We start from the raw sequence: 19,539 nt of genomic DNA, 5'->3' as shown, positions 1-19,539 counted from the left end.
TAGCCTACGTTACATTTTTGCGTTTTTAACGAAAAAAAAAAAGCGGAATTCACTGAAATTTTGAAAATCAGAAATTTTTAGAAATTCTGAAAGTTTCTGTGAAAAAAGAGTATGATTTCTGAAATCAGCGTGTCTGAAAGTGTCTATACCTAATTTATTAGAAAATTTCAGAGTCATGAGTTCCCGTGTACTCCTCGTGGACAAGAGCGAATTTTCATCTTTTTTTAGATTTACACCATTTTTAATCACTTTTTGGTGTTTTTCGCTGATTTTTCACGAATTTTAAAGTATTTTTCAGCGACTTTTCAGCGAAAAACACAAAAAAAATGACTAAAAACAGTGAAAATCTAAAAACAGAAAAATCCATCTTGTCCACGAGGAGTACACGGAATCTCATGACTCTGAAATTTTCTAAAAACTTAGGTATAGACACTTCCAGACACGCTGATTCCAGAAATCATACTCGTTTTCAAAAAATGGGTTACCTACCAAGATTCCGTGTACTCCTCGTGGACAAAACAAATTTCTTTCCGATTTTCACTGTTTTTAGTATTTTTTCCATTATTATCGCTGATTTTTTCACATTTTTTGAGCATTTATCGGCGATTTTCTCTATTCTAAGGCTAAAAACTCAAATTTCAAGAATTTTCCACCCACTTTCAAGATTTTGTGTACTCCTCGTGGACAAGTCGGGTTTTTCTGAATTTCGACCGATTTTTAGCCAATTTTCACACAAAAAAATCTGTCACCTTCTTTAACTTTCATTTATATTTCATTTTCAAGAATGTTGACAAGCGCGCTCTACTGCTAATCTGTTCAAAATCCAGCTATTATTGGTCTCTCCGCCCAAAATAACGGTATTTAGTTCAGATTATCAATAGAGCGCATTTGTCGTTTGAATGCGGAAGCTATGCCCAAATTTTTATTTATCCACAGTGGAAAGTGCGCTCTAGTGCTAATTAGCTGTTAAAAGCGTCAAATTTTGAAATTTTAGGCCAAAATTGACGTATTTAACACCAAATTATCAATAGAGCGCACTTGCCACCAAGATGCGGAAGCTATGCCCAAATTTTTATTTATCCACAGTGGAAAGTGCGCTCTAGTGCTAATTTGCTGTTAAAAGCGTCAAATTTTGAAATTTTAGGCCAAAATTGACGTATTTAACACCAAATTATCAATAGAGCGCACTTGCCACCAAGATGCGGAAGCTATGCTCAAATTTTCGTTTAAAAAGGGGCGGAGCCTATCTTAACCGATTTCCACCGGATTTTCACCGATTTTCTCCCCGTTTTCAAGCACTTTTACTATAAAATCTCTGAAATTTGCTGTTCAGACATCAGAATGGGTTACCTACCAGACTCATTTCACTATTACATCGAAACCGCCCTCGTCGCCCTCCTCGTATGGGTCGTAATAAGGAATCGATCGAAAAGACAACAAGAGAAATTGTCAAAGAAATTGACGGAACGACAGAAAGATGAACTTATTGCCGATTGGCATCCAGAGCCATTGGTACCAGAGACACCACAGGATCATCCGGTCTTGAATCCCAAATATGCTGATGGGTTGGTACTGAAAATCACTGAAAAAACCACTTTTTCCCGTCAAAAAAATGACTGAAAACTGTTTTTTCGCTTAAAAAATCCGGAAAAAATGATGGTTTATGGTCAAAAATGGACCAAAATTGTAATTTTTCAAGAGAAACACAAAAATTAAGAAAAATGACGAATTTTGAGTGATTTTGATGAAAAAATGATCAGAAATCACTGAAAATCCACTTTTTTTCGTCAAAAATGACTCAAAAACTGTTTTTTTGCTATAAATTCCAGAAAAATGACGGTTTTCGATCTGAAATCGCTAAAAATCAATCGAAATTGTGATTTTTTGGAAATAATGGGAAAAACATGGATTTTGGATTGGAAAACGCAAAAATTAATGAAAAAAGACGGATTTCAGCGGTTTTTACGTCGAAAAAAGGGTTTTGAGAAGATTTCTACGTTAAAAACGCTGAAAAAATGCAATTTTCAACATAAAACTTGTTGAAATCGACGAGTTTTCGCCGTTTTTTATTGATTCTTACAACCAAAATAGCATTTTGAGTGGATTTTAATGTTAAAAAACGTCAAAAAATCAGTTTGTAACAAAATTCTGAAATTTTAGGCTCCGCCCACTGGCTACATGGTGCATCGCCGGGGGTTTTAGCTGTATTTCAGTGAATTCTGCCAATTTTTGTGGTTTTTCGGTTTTAAAAACGGGTTTGCAGCAAATTTTCAATCTGAAAACGTGGAAATTTCAGAAATACCGATTTTAAGCCACGCCCACTGGCCATATGGTGCATCGGCGGGGGTTTAGCCGTATTTCAGTGATTTTTTTTCGTTTTGAAATGAAAAAATTGGGTTCCGAACTGATTTTGGTGCTAAAAACGTCGAATAAATCCATTTTCAGCATAAAATCTTTGAAACCCCACTTTTAGACCACCAATATGGTGCATCGATGGGGTTTTAGCCGTATTTTAGCGATTTTTTTCGATGTTTTTAACATTAAAATCCGCTCAAAATACTATTTTCAAATGCAAATCTTCCTAACAACGATCAAAAACGTCAAAAAATGAGTATTTAGTTTCCGTCTACCAGCGATATGGTGCATCGGAGGGATTTTTGCGGATTTCAGCGATTTTTTTCGGTTTTGAAATGGAAAAATCGGGTTCCGAGCCGATTTCTGGTGCTAAAAACGTCAAAAAATCCATTTTCAACATAAAATCTTTGAAACCCTACTTTTTGACCACAAATATGGTGCATCGGTGGGGTTTTATCCGTATTTCAGCTATTTTTCGATGTTTTTAACATTAAAATCCGCTCAAAATACTATTTTCAAATGTAAAACTTCCTAACAACGACCAAAAACGTCAAAAATGAGTATTTAGTTTCCGTCTACCAGCTATATGGTGCATAAACGAGGTTTCAGCCGTATTTCAGCGATTTTTTTTGGTTTTGAAATGAAAAAAATCGGTTTTCCGAGCCGATTTTGGTCCAGAAAACGCCAAAAAATCCATTTCTAACATAAAAATCGTTGAAATCCCACTTTTAGACCACCAATATGGTGCATCGGCGACGTTTTGGTCGTTTTTAGTCGTCTTTAGTGATTTTTGCATCCAAAAATAACATTTTGAGCTGAGTTCCATGCTTCAAAACGTTAAAAAAGTTGTTTTACTAAAAAATTTTAAAAAGAAATTTAGGCTCCACCCACTAACCAAACGGTGCATCGGCGGAGTTTTAGGCGTATTTTGAGGATTTTTGGCAATTTTTCTAGTTTTTCAGTCTAAAACGGGTTTGGAGCACATTTTCAATCTGAAAACGCAAAAATTCAGAAATAAAGCATTTAGGCTCCACCCACTTGTTATATGGTGCATCGATGGGGTTTTAGCCGTATTTCAGTAATTTTTTCGGTTTAAAAATGAAAAAAAATCGGTTTCCGAGCCAATTTTGATGCTAAAAACGTCAAAAAACTCATTTTCAACATGAAAATCTTTGAAACCCCACTTTTGAACCACCAATATGGTGCATCAGCGCCTTTTTTTGTTTTAAAACACAAAACATTAGAAATTAAGGATCCGCCCACTAGCCATATGGTCGGCAAACAAAATTTTGAAAAACTGCGAAAAATATCAATTTCGAAGTGGAAATTAGTGGAAAAAATTACTGAAAATCAATTTGTTCAGTCAAAAAATGACTTTATAACAGTTTTTGCTGAAAATTTCAGAACAAAATACGGGATTACGGTCAGAAATAGCATTTTTTCTGAATTTTTCCACAAAATAACCTTTTCCATTCTAAAATACCGCTGAAAACGTCATTTTCAGACTTTTTCAACCCGAAAAACTGTAATTTTCACCTATAAACCGATACTTTTTATTCAAAAAAACTAGCTTTTCTGGAATTTCAGCTCAAAAATCTGTTAGGGCTGAAAAAAGTTAATTTTCAGTGATTTTTGCTTAATTTCTCATCAAATTTACTCAAAAACCGGAATTTTTTGAAATAATTTTTGCAAAACCCGTTATTTTTCTGAAATTTTTGTCAAAAAAACAGTTTTTGAGTCATTTTCGACCGAAAAATGTAGATTTTCAGTGATTTTTGCTCAATTTTCCAACAAAATCACTCAAAAATCACTCAATTTCTGCAGAAAAATGACAAAAGAGGTGACGATCGACGGCGAGACGTATCTGAATATGGCATCCACCAATTTCCTCAGCTTCATCGGTGTCAAACGAATCGAGGAACGCGCGAAACAGACGATTTTCAAATATGGAGTCGGATCGTGTGGACCACGTGGATTCTACGGAACCGTCGATGTTCATCTCGATTTGGAGAAAGAATTGGCGAAGTTTGTACCCCGAAAAACTCGGCGAAAAATAGTGAAAAAAGCGAAAATTTCATAAAAATCGGTGTGAAATCGATATTTCTCGCTTAAAAATGCAATTTCGCCGCATAGAAGTCATTTTCGAGCATCTTGGCAAGTGCGCTCTACTGCTAATCTGTTCATAATCCCGTTTTTTTAAATCAAAAATCACGGTGTTTGGTTCAGATTATCGATAGAGCGCACTTGTCATTGGAATGCGGAAGCTATGCCCAAATTTTCATTTTCCACACAGTGGAAAGTGCGCTCTAACGCTAACTTGGTGTTAAAAGCGTCAAATTTCGGAATTTTAAGCCAAAATTGACATATTTAACACTAAATTATCATTAGAGCGCATTTGCCACAAAGATGCGGAAGCTATACTCAAAATTTTGTTTAAAAAGGGGCGGGGCCTGCTGAAAACGGTTTTGAAATGTCTCCTAGTTGCAAAACGGGATGGTTTTGAGGTGTCTGATTTGGACGGTTCTAAAACGAACAGTTTCGAAAAACACCGTGTCTCGGTTAGGTAGATTTTGAATGGATTTGAGATTGTGAGCTTTGACAAGTGCGCTCTACTGATAATTTGGGGTTAACAGCGTCATAATTTGGTCTAAAATCCTGAATTTTAAGCCAAAATTGACATATTTAACACTAAATTATCAATAGAGCGCACTTGTCACAAAGATGCGGAAGCTATGCTCAAATTTTCGTTTAATTCGTTGAAAAACGCGTCGAAGGAGCCCCAGACTTTTCAATTATGAAGACGCGCTAAAGACACGCCAGCTTTTAGAAACTCCTTCAAAACGCGTCAAAGGAGCGCCAGATTCGAATTTTGAATTTAAAAAACGCGTCGCAGGCGCCCCTACCTCCTGGAATATCTGTGGGAAAAAACGCGTCAAAGGTGCCCCAGTCGTCAATTTTTTCAGATTCATGGGCTGCGAAGAGGCGGTTCTCTACAGTTACGGATTCGCTACCGTATCCTCGGCGATTCCCGCTTATGCGAAAAAAGGCGACGTGATTTTCGTCGATGAAGGCGTCAATTTCGCGATTCAAAAGGGTCTCCAAGCGTCGAGAAGTCGAGTGGAATACTTCAAACATAATGATATGGAAGATTTGGAGAGATTGTTGTTGGAACAGGAGCAGAGAGATAAGAAAGTGAGAAAATTAGCAATAGAGCGCACTTTCCGCATCAGAACTGCTATTTTCGATTGAAAATTGACTGAAATCGGCTTTGAAGCTTTGGCAAGTGCGCTCTATTGATAATCTGGTGTTGATAGCGTTATTTTGAGCCTAAAATCATGAATTTTAAGCCAAAAGTAACGTGTTTAACACCAGATTATCAATAGAGCGCACTTGCCACTTTGACGCGGAAGCTATGCCCGAATTTTCATTTAGAAGTTGATTTCTAATGTGGAAAGTGCGCTCCATTGATAATTTATTGTGAAACTCGGTATTTTTGAACAAAAAACACAGAATTTGAGTCAAAAATAATGATTTAAAGATTAAATTAGCAATAGAGCGCGCTTTACACATTGGGAATCAGCAGTGAAAGAGTAGAAACGCTATTTTCGACTTAAAATTTGCTGAAATTGGCTGAAACTCGATTTTTCCATGCATTACAGCTTTGGCAAGTGCGCTCTAACAATAAATCGGGTGTTGAAATTGTTATTTGGAGTCAAAAATAACAGTTTCAGCACCAGATTATCAATAGAGCGCACTTTCCAATTCTACGCGGAAGCTATGCCCGAATTTTCATTTAGAAGTTATTTCACGATGTGGAAAGTACGCTCTATTGAGAATCTTGTGCGAAAATCGTTATTTTTGAACAAAAAACTCAGAATTTGAGTAAAAAATAACGGTTTTTTCACTAAACTAGCAATGGAGCGCACTTTTCACACCGTATACCAGCTTGTTAATAGAAATTCTGGTATAGATTCCACGAAAGTGCGCTCTACTGATAATCTGGTGCTGAAACTCGCTATTTTCAACTTCAAGCAATAGAGCGCACTTGCCAAAAAGCAAAAATCGAATTTCAGATAATTTGAATCCAAACTGAGTCTATTCGTCTTCCCCTTTTCTCTGCGTCTCTCCCATGCCCCCTCCTCTCCCCTGACTCCGCCCACTTTCCACACATATCATAGTGACGGGCGGAACCCGTAAAGTGTCGGCTGCTCTCTCTGCATGTCTACCCTCCATTTCATTTCAACAATCGTGGTGCCCTATTAGCGCCGAAACAGCCAGTAATAGTGGAAGGTGGATGGAGAGAGATACATTACACTATTTCTACTGGTAGACAGCTTTCTGAATAGCCGTCGAATCTCCCCACCGAACCAATTTTTGGAAGCCCGGATGGGCTGAAAATAGCGATATGGCTCGAAAAATGGGCTAAAATTCTGCTAAAATTGACTGAAATTGGCTGAAATTTGATTTTTTGGCCAAGCCAAGTATCACAAGTTTACAGCGTTGGGAAGTGCGCTCTACTGATAATATGGTGTTGAAAATATAGATTTCAACACCAGATTATCATTAGAGCGCACTTGCCACTTTGACGCGGAAGCTATGCCCGAATTTTTATTTAGAAATGGATTTGAAATGTGGAAAGTGCGCTCTATTGCTAATTCAGTGTTTAAATCGTTATTTCTGAACAAAAACTCAGAATTTGAGTGAAAAATAACGATTTTAACCCTGAATTAGCAATAGAGCGCACTTTCCACATTAGAAATCAATAGAGTAGAAAATATGCTCCATTGCTAATCTGATGATCCTGAAACCGCTATTTTTGTCTAAAAATTGATTGAAATTTAGCGATTTTTACTTATTATTACAGTTTCACAGATTTGGCAAGTGCGCTCTATTGATAATGTGATGTTGGAATTGTTGTATGGTGATTCCAACACTAGATTATTAGTAGAGCGCATTTGTCACTCTTACGCGGAAGCTATGCCCGAATTTTCATTTACAAGTTGTGATCATATGTGGAAAGTGCGCTCTATTGATAATTTGATCATAAAATCGAATTTCAGTCAATTTCAGCTGAAATTGAGCCCATATATCGCTATTTTCAGCCCTTTCGGGCTTCCAAAAATTGGTTCGGTGGGGAGAGGGACCGCCATTTCCGGTAGGCCGTCTACCAGTATAAATAGTGTAATGTATCTATCTCCATCCACCTTCCACTATTAGACTGGCACGATTTACATAATGAAATGGAGGGTAGACATGCGGAGAGAGCAGCCGACATTTCACTGGTTCCGCCCGTCGCTATGATATGTGTGGAAAGTGGGCGGAGTCTGGGGAGACACGGAGAGACGCAGAGAAAAGGGGAGGATGGAGAGCAGTAGTTTTGAATAAAAAATTTGCTGAAATCGACTGACATTCGGTTTTTGCTTTGGCAAGTGCGCTCTAATGATAATTCGGTGTTGTAATGGCGATTGCAACACCAGATTATCAATAGAGCGCATTTGCCACAAAGATGCGGAAGCTATGCCCAAATTTTTATTTAGAAGTTGATATGTGATGTCAAAAATGCGCTCCATTGCTAATTTAGTGTTTAAATCGTTATTTTTACTCAAATTCTGAGTTTTTTGTTCGAAAATAACGATTCCAACACTAAATTAGCATTGGAGCGCACTTACGCAGAAGCTGTGCTCAAATTTTCAGTTAAAATTTGATTTCCAATGTGGAAAGTGCGCTCTAACGCAAAATTTGTCAAAATTTATAATTTTTCAAACCCAGATTGTCCGCAGAGCGCACTTTCCACTTCTACCAAACAGTTCGAATATTGGCAAGTGCGCTCCATTGCAAATTGGGTATGAAAAAACTCTGATTGTAATTGGAGCGCACTTTCCACTTCTACTCGAAAATTTGTGTCTTAGCAATTGCGCTCTACTGCTAAGCTAGTGATTTTCAAACCTGATTATCGGTAGAGCGCGTTTGTATCGTTTCCCAAAATCTATACACCAAAAATGGAACTTGGCAAGTGTGCTCCATTGCTAATCCGGTGTGAAAACGATTTTCACATAAGATTAGCAGTAGAGCGCACTTTCCACTTTTACGCGGAAGCTATGCTCAAATTTTCATACACGATGTAGAAAGTGCGCTCTACTGATAATTCTATGTTTTCAAGGCCAAATAATCCGTCATTTTAACGATTTTTCACCTAAAAACTTCAAATTTTCCATTCTAGGACCCGAAAAAAGCGAAATCCGTTCGCCGCTTCATCGTCGTCGAGGGTCTCTACGTAAACCACGCCGATCTGTGCCCACTTCCAAAAATAATCGAATTCAAATGGCGCTACAAAGTCCGCGTGTTCATCGATGAGAGTTGGTCGTTCGGAGTGATTGGAAAGACTGGAAGAGGTGAATTTCAGAATTTTACCCGTAAAAATCACAAAATTTACATATTTAAAATTGAAAAATCGCCTAAAAATTCGAAAAAGTTGCGAAAAAAAATGACTAAAACAAGAAAAAGAATACTGTAACAGTAGTGAGAATCGAGAAAAGTAACCGTGAAATTGGGCTTGACGACGTCGTGGATTCAGATGACGTTGAGGATTCTGAAGTAGATGACGTTGACGGCGTCTTGGAGGTTGAAGGCGTCCCAACTAGAGATTCCAGCACGGGACCCTTATAGTTTAAGCGATCCGAGTAGGTCATGATGAGATCCAAAGCGGCGCCGTTTGTCCAACCGAATCCCGCCTGGAAATGAGGATTTTGAGATTGTGAACTTTGGCAAGTGCGCTCTATTGATAATTTGGTGTTAAAAGCGTCAAAATTTGGTCTAAAATCATGAATTTTAAGCCAAAATTGGCATATTCAACACTAAATTATCAATAGAGCGCATTTCCCAAAAAGATGCGGAAGCTATGCTCAAATTTTCATTTATCCACACAGTGGAATGTGCGCTCTAATGATAATTTGGTGTTAAAAGCGTCAAAATTCGGAATTTTAGACCAAAATAGGCATATTTAACACAAGATTGTCAATAGAGCGCACTTGCCACTTTGGCTCAAATTTTTATTAAAATTTATCCAAGTGCGCTCTAATGCGAATTTTTGTTCCTGTCAATAGAGCGCACTTCCGAAAAGACTCAACTATGGCAAGTGCGCTCTACTGCTAATTTTTAGAAAAATGGCAATTTTCTGTGCTTGAAACCCTGAAAAAGACCAGTTTTTGTAGTCTGGCGTGACTTCAGCGCGTTTTTCTTATCAAATTTCGAACTACTTTCGTTTTTATTGTGGTAATTGCGCTCTATTGCAAATCCGATTGAAATTCTGGTATTTTCAGCGTAAAAAATCTGAAAATAACGGATTTTTCGTCTAGGGCGCATTTACCACTTTGGCAAGTGCGCTCTACTGCTAATCTAGTTTTTTTTTTCAATAAGAGAAGACACTAAATTAGCAATAGAGCGCATTTGTCACAAAGATGCGGAAGCGATGCCCAAATTTTTATTTTCAAGTTGATTTCAAGTGTGGTAAATGCGCTCTATTGCTAATTTAGTGTTTATATCGTTATTTTCAACTCAAATTCCGAGTTTTTTGTTCAAAAATAACGATTTTCTCACTAAATTAGCAATGGAGCGCACTTGCCACTTTGACGCGGAAGCTATGCTCAAATTCTAATTTGAAAAGTTTTCTGTGATTTGGCAAGTGCGCTCTAGTGATAATTTGGGCTTAAAATAGTGATTTTTCACTCAAATTTTAAGTTTTTTGTTCAAAAATAACCTATTTTTCTCAATAGAGCGTATTTCCATCCCCACTCCCTACCTGAACTTCATATTCCCCACCGGTTGCCAGTTTTCCATGTGGCTCTTGCACATTATATTTCTCCCACATCGCATTCGACACATTGAACGTCTGCATATTCGTCTCCAACCACTTCTCAGCCAAAACGAACGCTTTTTGCTGAAGAGTCGGATTTATCGATTTGCGGAGACCCTCGATAATCATATGATTCAACGGACTCCATCCATTCGGATAATCCCATTGCTGCTGCGTCTCTTTATGCATACTCGTCGGTATCCCACCCGACATTCCGAACGCTCCAGACGCCTCCATCTGATTGTAGACGTCGACGGCGAGCTGAGAATTCAGCGGATCGTAGCATTGAGCGAACAGTGGCGCCGCGTTCGATGGGAAGAAGTCGGTGTTGTGGGCGCCGGTGCGGAGATTATAGTCGTACCATCCTTTTCTCGATGCAACGTAGAACACTTTTGTGAAGGATTGACGGAAATTCGTCAGACGAGACGACCATTCCATGTGTTTTAGTGGGTTACCTGGAAATTGGTTTTGGTAAATGCGCTCTACTGCCAAAAATTTGGTGTTAAACGCGTCAAAATTTGGAATTTTAGGCCAAAATTAACGTGTTTAACACCAGATTATCAGAAGAGCGCATTTGCCACGGAGATGCGGAAGCTATGCTCAAATTTTCATTTTGGAATGTGCGCTCTAGTGTTAATTTGGTGTTTTAAGCGTCAAAATTTGGAATTTTAGGCCAAAATTGACATATTTGCCACAGAGATGCGGAAGCTATGCTCAAATTTTTGTTATGAGCGATAAAACCGCAAATTTTCTCAAACTTTTGTCCGTAGAGCGCATTTTCCACATCTACCAAACAATTCGTATTTTGGAAAGTGCGCTCCACTGCGAATTAGGCATGAAAAAAACGCAGATTGTCATTGGAGCGCACTTTCCTCCTTTATTCAAAAAATCGGGGTTTTGGCAAGTGCGCTCTACTGCGAATTTTGTGTGGAAATCCCTTTTTCTGAATGAAAAAATAACGAATTTCACACAAGATTATCGATAGAGCGCACTTTCCAATTGTACGCGGAAGCTGCTCAAAATTTGAATTTTTAGTTGATTTCCAATGTGGAAAGTGCGCTCCATTGTTAATTGATTGTTTAAATCGTTATTTTTTACTCAAATTCTGAGTTTTTCGGTCAAAAATAGCGATTTTTGCACTAGATTATCAATAGAGCGCACTTGCCACTCCTACGGGGATGCTAGTTGATTTCTGATGTGGGAAGTGCGCTCTATTGATAATCTGATGCTGGAATCGTTATTTGAAGTCAAAAATAGCGATTTTTGCACTAGATTATCGATAGAGCGCACTTTCGCAGAAGCTATGCACAAAATTTTATTTAAAAGTTGATATACGATGTGCAAAGTGCGCTCCAATGCTAACTAACCTGTCAACTCGTAGAAAAACTGCATAATATTCATATTATAGCACAAAAACGCGTTCAAATCCACCGGCACAATATTCGTCGTCTCAATCGTCGACAAATTCTTGTGATCCTTAAACCATCGACTCGAAAAGTCCCATCCGCTCTCCGCCGCACTTCCGATATCCTTGAAAAACTGTCGTTTTCTGGATTTGGTGGAAAAGTGCTCAGCGCTCAGTACGTCTTCTCTGAAACTCTCAGGACGAGGAGTTTCAGCCTCGGTGTGATACTGAAACATATGGACGGTCTCATTGAGGTCTTGTGACTCCAACGTGAGATTGACGGATCTCCGTTGACTCCAGAAGACGTATTCCTTTTCGATGACTGGAATCATGTCGATGACTAGTTGAACGTCTTGTGTCGCTTGGTAGTATTCGTACACCATTGGAGCGAAAAATGGCGGTTGTGATCTACGGAGATAATAGACACGCCCACCGTTTGGCACGAAACCGTATGTTTCGATGATGTGGGCGAAGTTGAGAATCATCATTCTCGCCGTTGAATACAGCTCAGACGCTATCAACCCCTTGACGATCCAATAGGCGTCCCAATAGTAGAATTCACGGAATCGCCCACCGGGCAGAATGAATTGATGTGGGACGTAGATCAAAGAGAACCGAGACGGGTCCTCCTTGACTTCTGGCTTCATTTGACGGCAAAGTTGAATCCAGATGAAGTGGAGACGTTGGGCGAACGCCTGGTAATGGCCGTCCTGGATTTGGGTGAGCTTCTCGGTGATGGGCTTCCAGTCGGGCAAGTTGCAGCTGGAAAATTGACATATTCCGGTTGAAACTGGTAGTTTTACCGTTTCCAGGGTAATCCACACAGTGGAAAGTGTGCTCTAGTGATAATTTGGTGTTAGAAGCGTCACATTTTGGAATTTTAAACCAAAATTGGCATATTTAACACTAGATTATCAATAGAGCGCATTTGCCACGAAGATGCGGAAGCTATGCCCAAATTTTCATTTCAAGCGGTTCTAAAACGGGAAAATCGCAAAGACGGTTCTAAACCGGAATCGAAACCCGGACAGTTTGTAACCAGTCGATCAGAAACGGTCTAGACGGTTCTAAACCGGAAATTCTATATTTCCCGAATAAGAAACGGACGGACAATTCTAATTCGGCAAAACTCTAGATACAGTATACCCAAATCACTGTAGTTCGAGATTTGCCGGTTTAGAACTCTGGACGATCTGAAACCATTTCGCCCGTTTCAAAACCGCAGCCGGGTCTAATCCGGGCCGTTTCGAAACCGCCTAAATTGCAATCGGCTGGCGTGCCTTTGACGCGCGTTTTCTATCTCTGTCTGATCAGAAATCACAAAACGAATAAGGAACTTTTGATAAGGAACCAATGTACGCTTATCTTCAAAGATTTTTTCCAAATCAGAAGAAAAAGAAGATAGGTTCCGCTTCTTATCAAATCTAGAAAAGGTACATGGCAAAAAGATCAGTAGGTCAAGAAGACTACTGTAGCTTTGATGGATACTGAGATTGTGAGCATTGACAAGTGCGCTCTGCTGATAATTTAGTGGTGAAAACCGTCAGATTAACAATAGAGCGCACTTGCCACAAAGATACGGAAGCTATGCTCAAATTTTTACTAACTTGGTGTTATAAGCGTCATTTTTAGTCTAAAATCCTGGATTTTAGGCCAAAATTGTCATATGCAACTCACACATCCAACTCATTCCCCTCCTTATCGAAAAACTCGTCCACAAACTCGGCGACGTCTTTTTTCGATATTTCCTCGATGGGCACCGGAAACCTCCGCTCAAAATGATCCATAATGAGCTCGCCCGTCTGATTCACTTTCATCGGTTGATCGACGAACGTCTTGGAATCCGGATAGAGCTTCACAGCCATCACGGTCTGAAGCAGCCTCCCACTACAGTATACCATCCATTGTCCGGGAGCCGTCTCGTTGTCACATGGCAGTACGCTACCGTTGAAATAGTCGGCTCCGATGAGACGAGCGATGTCTCGATTCGTCTGGAATTGCTTGATTGGAGCGCACTTGCTCAGGATCGGCTAAGCCTAAGTCTAAGATCGGTTAAGCCTAAGATTTGTTAAGCCTAAGATCGGCTAAGCCTAAGATCGGCTAAGCCTAAGATCTGCTAAGCCTAAGATCTGCTAAGCCTAGAATCTGCTAAGCCTAAGATCAGCTAAGCCTAAGATCTGCTAAGTTCGGTGGAGCGCACTTGCTGACTTACCAACTCCGTCAACTCGGTGTGCACCCGATTATCATGCTCGGGCGTACCGAAATCCGCACGATCATCGATGATATCATTGCCACGTGGATCCTTCTGCGGTCGTCCTACCGTACCCGGGATTACTGTAGTGGTGAGGAGTAGGAGGACTGAAATCCTCATCTGCAAATATAAATTGGAATGAAAGAACTAAAATTTTTGTGAAAGCGGAAGAAATAAGCGATCGGTGGAGGCGGAACGAGGAAGTACTGTAACGCGGAAGCGAGAAAAAGAAACAAATTGCATTTTTTTTGCGTTTTTTTTCTTCGAGTTCCCCACAGGGAACTTCCCTATTCGAAGAAATCAACAATCAGGATTTTCGGTTAACAAATAAATATTTATACCCAAAAAAATGGGTGTATCTATATGTAGTTTGACGACGACGACCAAAAATCACAAGGAACAGGCGTGCCTTTGGCGCGTTTCGGTGACCAAAAACCGGAAATCGATACCGCCTGGCGTGTCTTTGGCGCGTTTTTGTGACGAAAACCGAGAAACGGTACTGTCTGGCGTGCCTTTAACGCGTTTTCAATCAAAAAGACGACGAAAGAGAGCATTGGAGACAAAAAAACCGAGAAGCGGTACTGTCTGGCGTGCTTTTGGCGCGTTTAGTGACGAAAACCGGAAAACGATACCGGCTGGCGTGCCGTTGACACGATTTTCAGTTTTTAGAACTCGATGAGGTTGAAAGACTTGAAACTTGCAAAAGTCATAGTGAGAAGATGGACGATTACGGTGGAATTACGGTAGAATGATACAGTAACCATGAAGATCGGCTGGCGCGCCGTTGATGCGTTTTTCAAGAATCGAACTGAAGTTTTCAGCTTTGACGGTCTTTCGACAGTAATCCGGGAGCGTTCTGGCGCGCCGTTGACGCATTTTTGTATCAGAAACTGGAAAACCAGAAAGCTTCCGATAGATCTTGCCAAAAATCGGGCAGGTTACTGTAACGAAAGATACTGGAATCGCTGGAATCGGAAAATTCCCATGAAATGTACTTTCGGAATGAAATATCTCGATTTCTAGTCAATTTTCACCTGAAAGAAACGGCTTACAGAACGATTTCTAGTGTAAAAATCTCGGAGAAACGAGTTTTTCACATATCTACAGTACTCCTATCAAGTTCAAATTATTCAACAAAGAGACGGTTTGGATGCAAAACACATGGACGCAAAATTTGGACAAAAAAAAGAAGAAAAATATTATCGTTTTTCTCCAGATTTTGTTAGTCGAATGAAACCAGGTTTCACCATATGTCAGAATAAGGAGAAGAAAACATAATACGGAGACAATTCCAAGGACAACTTATTATATATAAATAACAAGAATGAGAAAATACGTCTATCTGAAAGTACAGTATGACATGATGACATCAATTATATCAGGACAAAACACATAGAGCGTGATCTGACATTTTAAAGGAATCCCCCGATCACCACCACGTGACGACATAACTAATCACGTGGGGCGTAATTAGGGGATAATTTTGAAATGAGGAACATTTCGAATGATAAGAAGGTGGAGTCTTCTTTCGAGAGGAAGTGAACTTTGATAGTGAGAAGAAGACGAAAAAGAGAACGAAGACTGTGTGTCATCAGGTTTCTTATAAAAGTTACACTATGATAGCAGCCATCCCCACCAGAGAACAAAATAGCAATGATCAAAGTATGGGATGCTATGATATGGGAGGTCTCTATTTTTGGCACGATGACCTTAAAAAGATGAAAGTCTGAAAGGAAAGTGTGCACTCTATCTCAGATTTGAGGGAATTTCTAAAAGCGTCAAGGACACGCCAGCTGAACGCAATTCTCTCACTAAAAATGTGTCTCGGAATTGAAGCGCCTCAGATCAGCATTTTTTTTCTGAAAAAAGTTGCAAACGCGTCGACGGCACCCCTGGAAAGGTAATTTTTTATAAAAGCGGCAAAGACACGCCAGTCATCTTAATTTGCAAAGAAACCTTATCTGACTCAAAAAGCGCCAAAGACACGCCAGATTCTTCCGAATTCTGCTGGTGTGGCATACACAGGGTTAGAGAAATTGAGGTTTTGGAATTATATTTTTCAAAAAATCTTCCAAATACCCGATTTATGTATTATCGAGCAAGACCGAAACACATTCTGAAGACATTTCGAAACTATCCGAATTTTGAGAAACCAACCAGGACATTCCAGAACAGAGACATTTCGAAACTCAAAAAAATCTCGAACTGAGAAAACTTGGAACCAGCTCTTCTCGGATTCCGAGAGAGAGAGATCCTGAAAAAGTTCCAAATCTTTTGCGGAAAAGAAGACTTCCTCAACTTTGAGATCTTTTGAAACCGAAAAAAATTCAAAATCTCGAAACCGGGACAGTCTAAAACCTTGCCATTTCGAAACCGGCGAATTTCGAATCCAGAATGCTCATGGAGTCATCAAATCGAGAGATGTTTCAATCTGGAACATTTCGAAATTATCTCAAAACCGAGAAAAGTCGGTGGCATTTTAAAAGTCGGGACATTCCTCCACGAGTCAAGAATTCGCCGGGAGGAACGCGACGTTCTGAAAATCTTCAGGAGATCTCGAAAAGACGTTCCGTGGTTCCAAAATGTGTCACGTTTCCGAACTGTCTCAGTTTCGAAACGACCTCCACTCTCCGCGTCATCCAGACACAATGAAACAGATGATTAGTGTTGATATGATAACATAATAATTGTCTCTCCCTATCTCTATCTCTCTCTCACTCTCTCTCTCTCTCCATAAATCACATGGAGGTGAAAAGAACAACCATTTCGATCGGCAGTTTTTTGAGATTGAGACAAGTGGAGGAGGAGGAGGTCATAGGATACATCTCTCGTGTATTCATGATTAGATATGGGTGTGTGTTTCGAATATCAAAAATCAGAGAATCGAGAAAATTTTCAGAGCGTTCACTCTTTTTTGAGTGGTTAGACCAATTTTCGGATGAAAATGGCTAGAAATAGGCGCTTATCAAAAAGTGACTGAAAATGATTAAAAATCGCCGGAATATGGATGAAATTCGTCGAAAAATGACTTAAAACAGTCGAAAGCGGAAAATGCCAGAATTTGGAAGAAAATGGCCATAAATAACCGGGAATTGGATGAAATTGACGGAAATCGGCAAAAACTGTCGGAAAAGGATCGAAAATTTTCTTAAAACAGAGGAAAATAGTGTAAAATTGACAAAAAAAAACAGTCGAAAGCTGACAATGCCCAAATTTGGGTGAAAATGGTCGGTAAATGGCCATAAATAACTGGGAATCGACTGAAATCGGCTAAAAATTGTCTGAAAATGACCGAAAACTGCTGAAAACAGTCGAAAGTTGTCTAGAAATGATCCCAAATTGGTTGAAAATGGTCGGGAAATGGCTATAAATAACTGGGAATCGGCTGAAATCGGCTGAAAATTGTCTGAAAATGGCCGAAAATTGACCAATTTCCATCAAAACAACTCAGTTTTTATCAAAAAACGCGTCAACGACACTCCAGCCGAACCAGTTCCTATTTGAAGAAGCGTAAATGAACACAAATCAATGAAAAGTAACATCTCTTTTCGTGTTAAAAAGTACAATTTTTTGTAAAAAAAAAAGGAATGAAGAAAAGGAAGAAACGAGAAGCTTCAAGGTGTAAACCATATAATACATTTTCAAGAAATTTTTTTTATCATCGCCAGTTTTTTGGGTTCCAGTTCCTCACATGCTTCCTCCTCCCATTTTCTCTCTCTCATTTTTGTCGATTTTGCAGAAAAAAAATGCGATATTTTATGAGATATCGAGAGATTTGTTATCACAGCGTGATACTTTCACTATCTCTAGTCGATCTGTGATTTTGGAGATGAGAGAGATCACAAAAATTGACGCTGGCGTGCAGTTGACGCGATTTTAAAGAACTTTCTAAGAACGAAACTATCCAGAAGATCGCCCTGTTTCTAGCAGGTGAAAAGCGCTGGGAAAAAGCGAATCTGGCGCACCTCTGGGGCGTTCAGAATCCGGAGACTCGGAATGATAGAATTCTGGAGATTCTGGTAGTTTAGAAGACGTCGAATTCGGAAAATTTGGAATTTATGGCTGAAAACCATTATATCTCGGCTCATTTTGAACTCTTTTCGAAATCTGAAGCTGGATTCAGAATCCTCACGTCTTCAGCTTCCCATTCATATCAAATTCCAGGACATCCGGACATCCCGACAGTCTGGACACACAGACAGACACTATTTAGACGGGAGAGCTTAGGGAGTGTCTGTCTGTGTGTCCGGATGACAATCGTTTCTGATGATTCAGAAGACGTCGAATCTCAAAAATTCCCGGTTTTCAGAATCTTCGGATCCAAATTCTGAATTTTCAGAATCTTGATAATCTGAATTAAATGGATTCCAGAGATTCTGGCGCGCCTTTAACGCTTTTTCCGAATAATTTAATTTCGACAGAAAAAAAACGGACAGCCTTCTGTCTGGCGTGCTTTTGACGCTTACCGCCTCCATTTTTATATCGAAATGAGAAATGAGTTTTTTTGACATTTTCGCACCAAAATTGGCTCGAAAACCCGATTTTTTTCTATTTCAAAACCGAAAAAAATCACTAAAATAGGCTAAAACCACGCCGATGCACCATATAGTGGGCGGAGCCTAAAATCCTTTTTTTAATATCAAAATGAGTATAAAACACAAAAACACAAATGTAACTCAATTCAACCAAAAATGTTTTGTGATGAAATTGGAAATCGAACTGGTTTCAGCAGTTTTTGTGATCTGGTGTCCAAAAACGGGCGGCCGCCGTGAGTACACTCACTCATAGACACAGACCACCACAACCGCCTACTTATGTAACGGGTGTATAGAGGGATGATTCTGCAAAAAAAAAAACGAATGACGTGACTCAAAAACGGCGGGATTTTGTATAAATGAGTCAGATGACACACAGATCTTCATCACATCACAAATCTGGCGCGCCTTCCGCGCTTTTCTAGTTGAAAACCCTCAATTTTAGAGAAAATTATGATAAACGCGACTAAGGCGCACCAGATAGCCAGAATCTGCTAGGAGCTTACATAGCACGATTCTACAGTATCTGATATCCTACAATACAATATCTACAGTACTCCGATCCTATGATTCTTATGATCCCTTCATCTACAGTAATCTCATTTAGAGCCAAGAGATAAGAATCATAGGATCGGAGTACTGTAGATATTGTATTGTAGGATATCAGATACTGTAGAATCATGCTCTCAAAAAACTGAAATTTTTGGAAATTTCTGGAAGTTCCTAGAAGATTCTGATTATCTGGTGCGCCTTAGTCGCTTTTATCATAATTTTCTCTAAAATTGAGGGTTTTTCAACTAGGAAAGCGCGGAAGGCGCGACAGATTTGGTAGATTTCAGAAACAATCAATTTCTAACAAAAGAGCGATCAAAAAAATCGGTCTGAAAATCTGAAAATCTGAAAAACTGCAAAAAAAATTTGTATAAATGAGTCTTCATCACATTTTTGAGATACAAATTATGCCTATTAGTATAGAAAAGTGTTGGTCATCAGTTTTTGGATCCTATAGATAGGGGTACTGTAGGATCAAGAGATTACTGTAGATGAAGGAATTTTGAGAATCCAAGGATCTGGGTACTGTAGGATGTGTGAGAGTACTGTCGAAATCTTCAAAGGGATTCAGAATCCTCACGTCTTCAGC

General features: G+C 39.3%; 2 protein-coding genes across 2 annotated transcripts; one reads left to right on the top strand and one right to left on the bottom strand.

The window, feature by feature from the left end:
• Window positions 1-1,341: 1,341 nt before the first annotated feature.
• Window positions 1,342-12,400, top strand: GCK72_007844 (uncharacterized protein; the record flags this gene model as incomplete). The annotated part of the gene is made up of 6 exons (XM_053726487.1): window positions 1,342-1,565; window positions 4,180-4,380; window positions 5,319-5,547; window positions 8,576-8,747; window positions 11,616-11,866; window positions 12,119-12,400. 6 exons carry the CDS (start codon window positions 1,342-1,344, stop codon window positions 12,398-12,400), a joined length of 1,359 nt encoding a protein of 452 aa, XP_053590681.1.
• Window positions 8,844-13,983, bottom strand: GCK72_007843 (uncharacterized protein; the record flags this gene model as incomplete). The annotated part of the gene is made up of 5 exons (XM_053726486.1): window positions 8,844-9,086; window positions 10,154-10,662; window positions 11,575-12,374; window positions 13,290-13,603; window positions 13,825-13,983. The coding sequence occupies 5 exons, from the start codon at window positions 13,981-13,983 to the stop codon at window positions 8,844-8,846; spliced, it is 2,025 nt and encodes a 674-aa protein (XP_053590680.1).
• Between the last annotated feature and the right edge of the window lie 5,556 nt (window positions 13,984-19,539).

Source organism: Caenorhabditis remanei, chromosome II (assembly GCF_010183535.1).
Source record: "Caenorhabditis remanei strain PX506 chromosome II, whole genome shotgun sequence".
Classification (NCBI taxonomy): Eukaryota; Metazoa; Nematoda; class Chromadorea; order Rhabditida; family Rhabditidae; genus Caenorhabditis; species Caenorhabditis remanei.
Note: the sequence above shows the minus strand (reverse complement) of the source record. Positions and strands in the feature narration are given on the sequence as shown.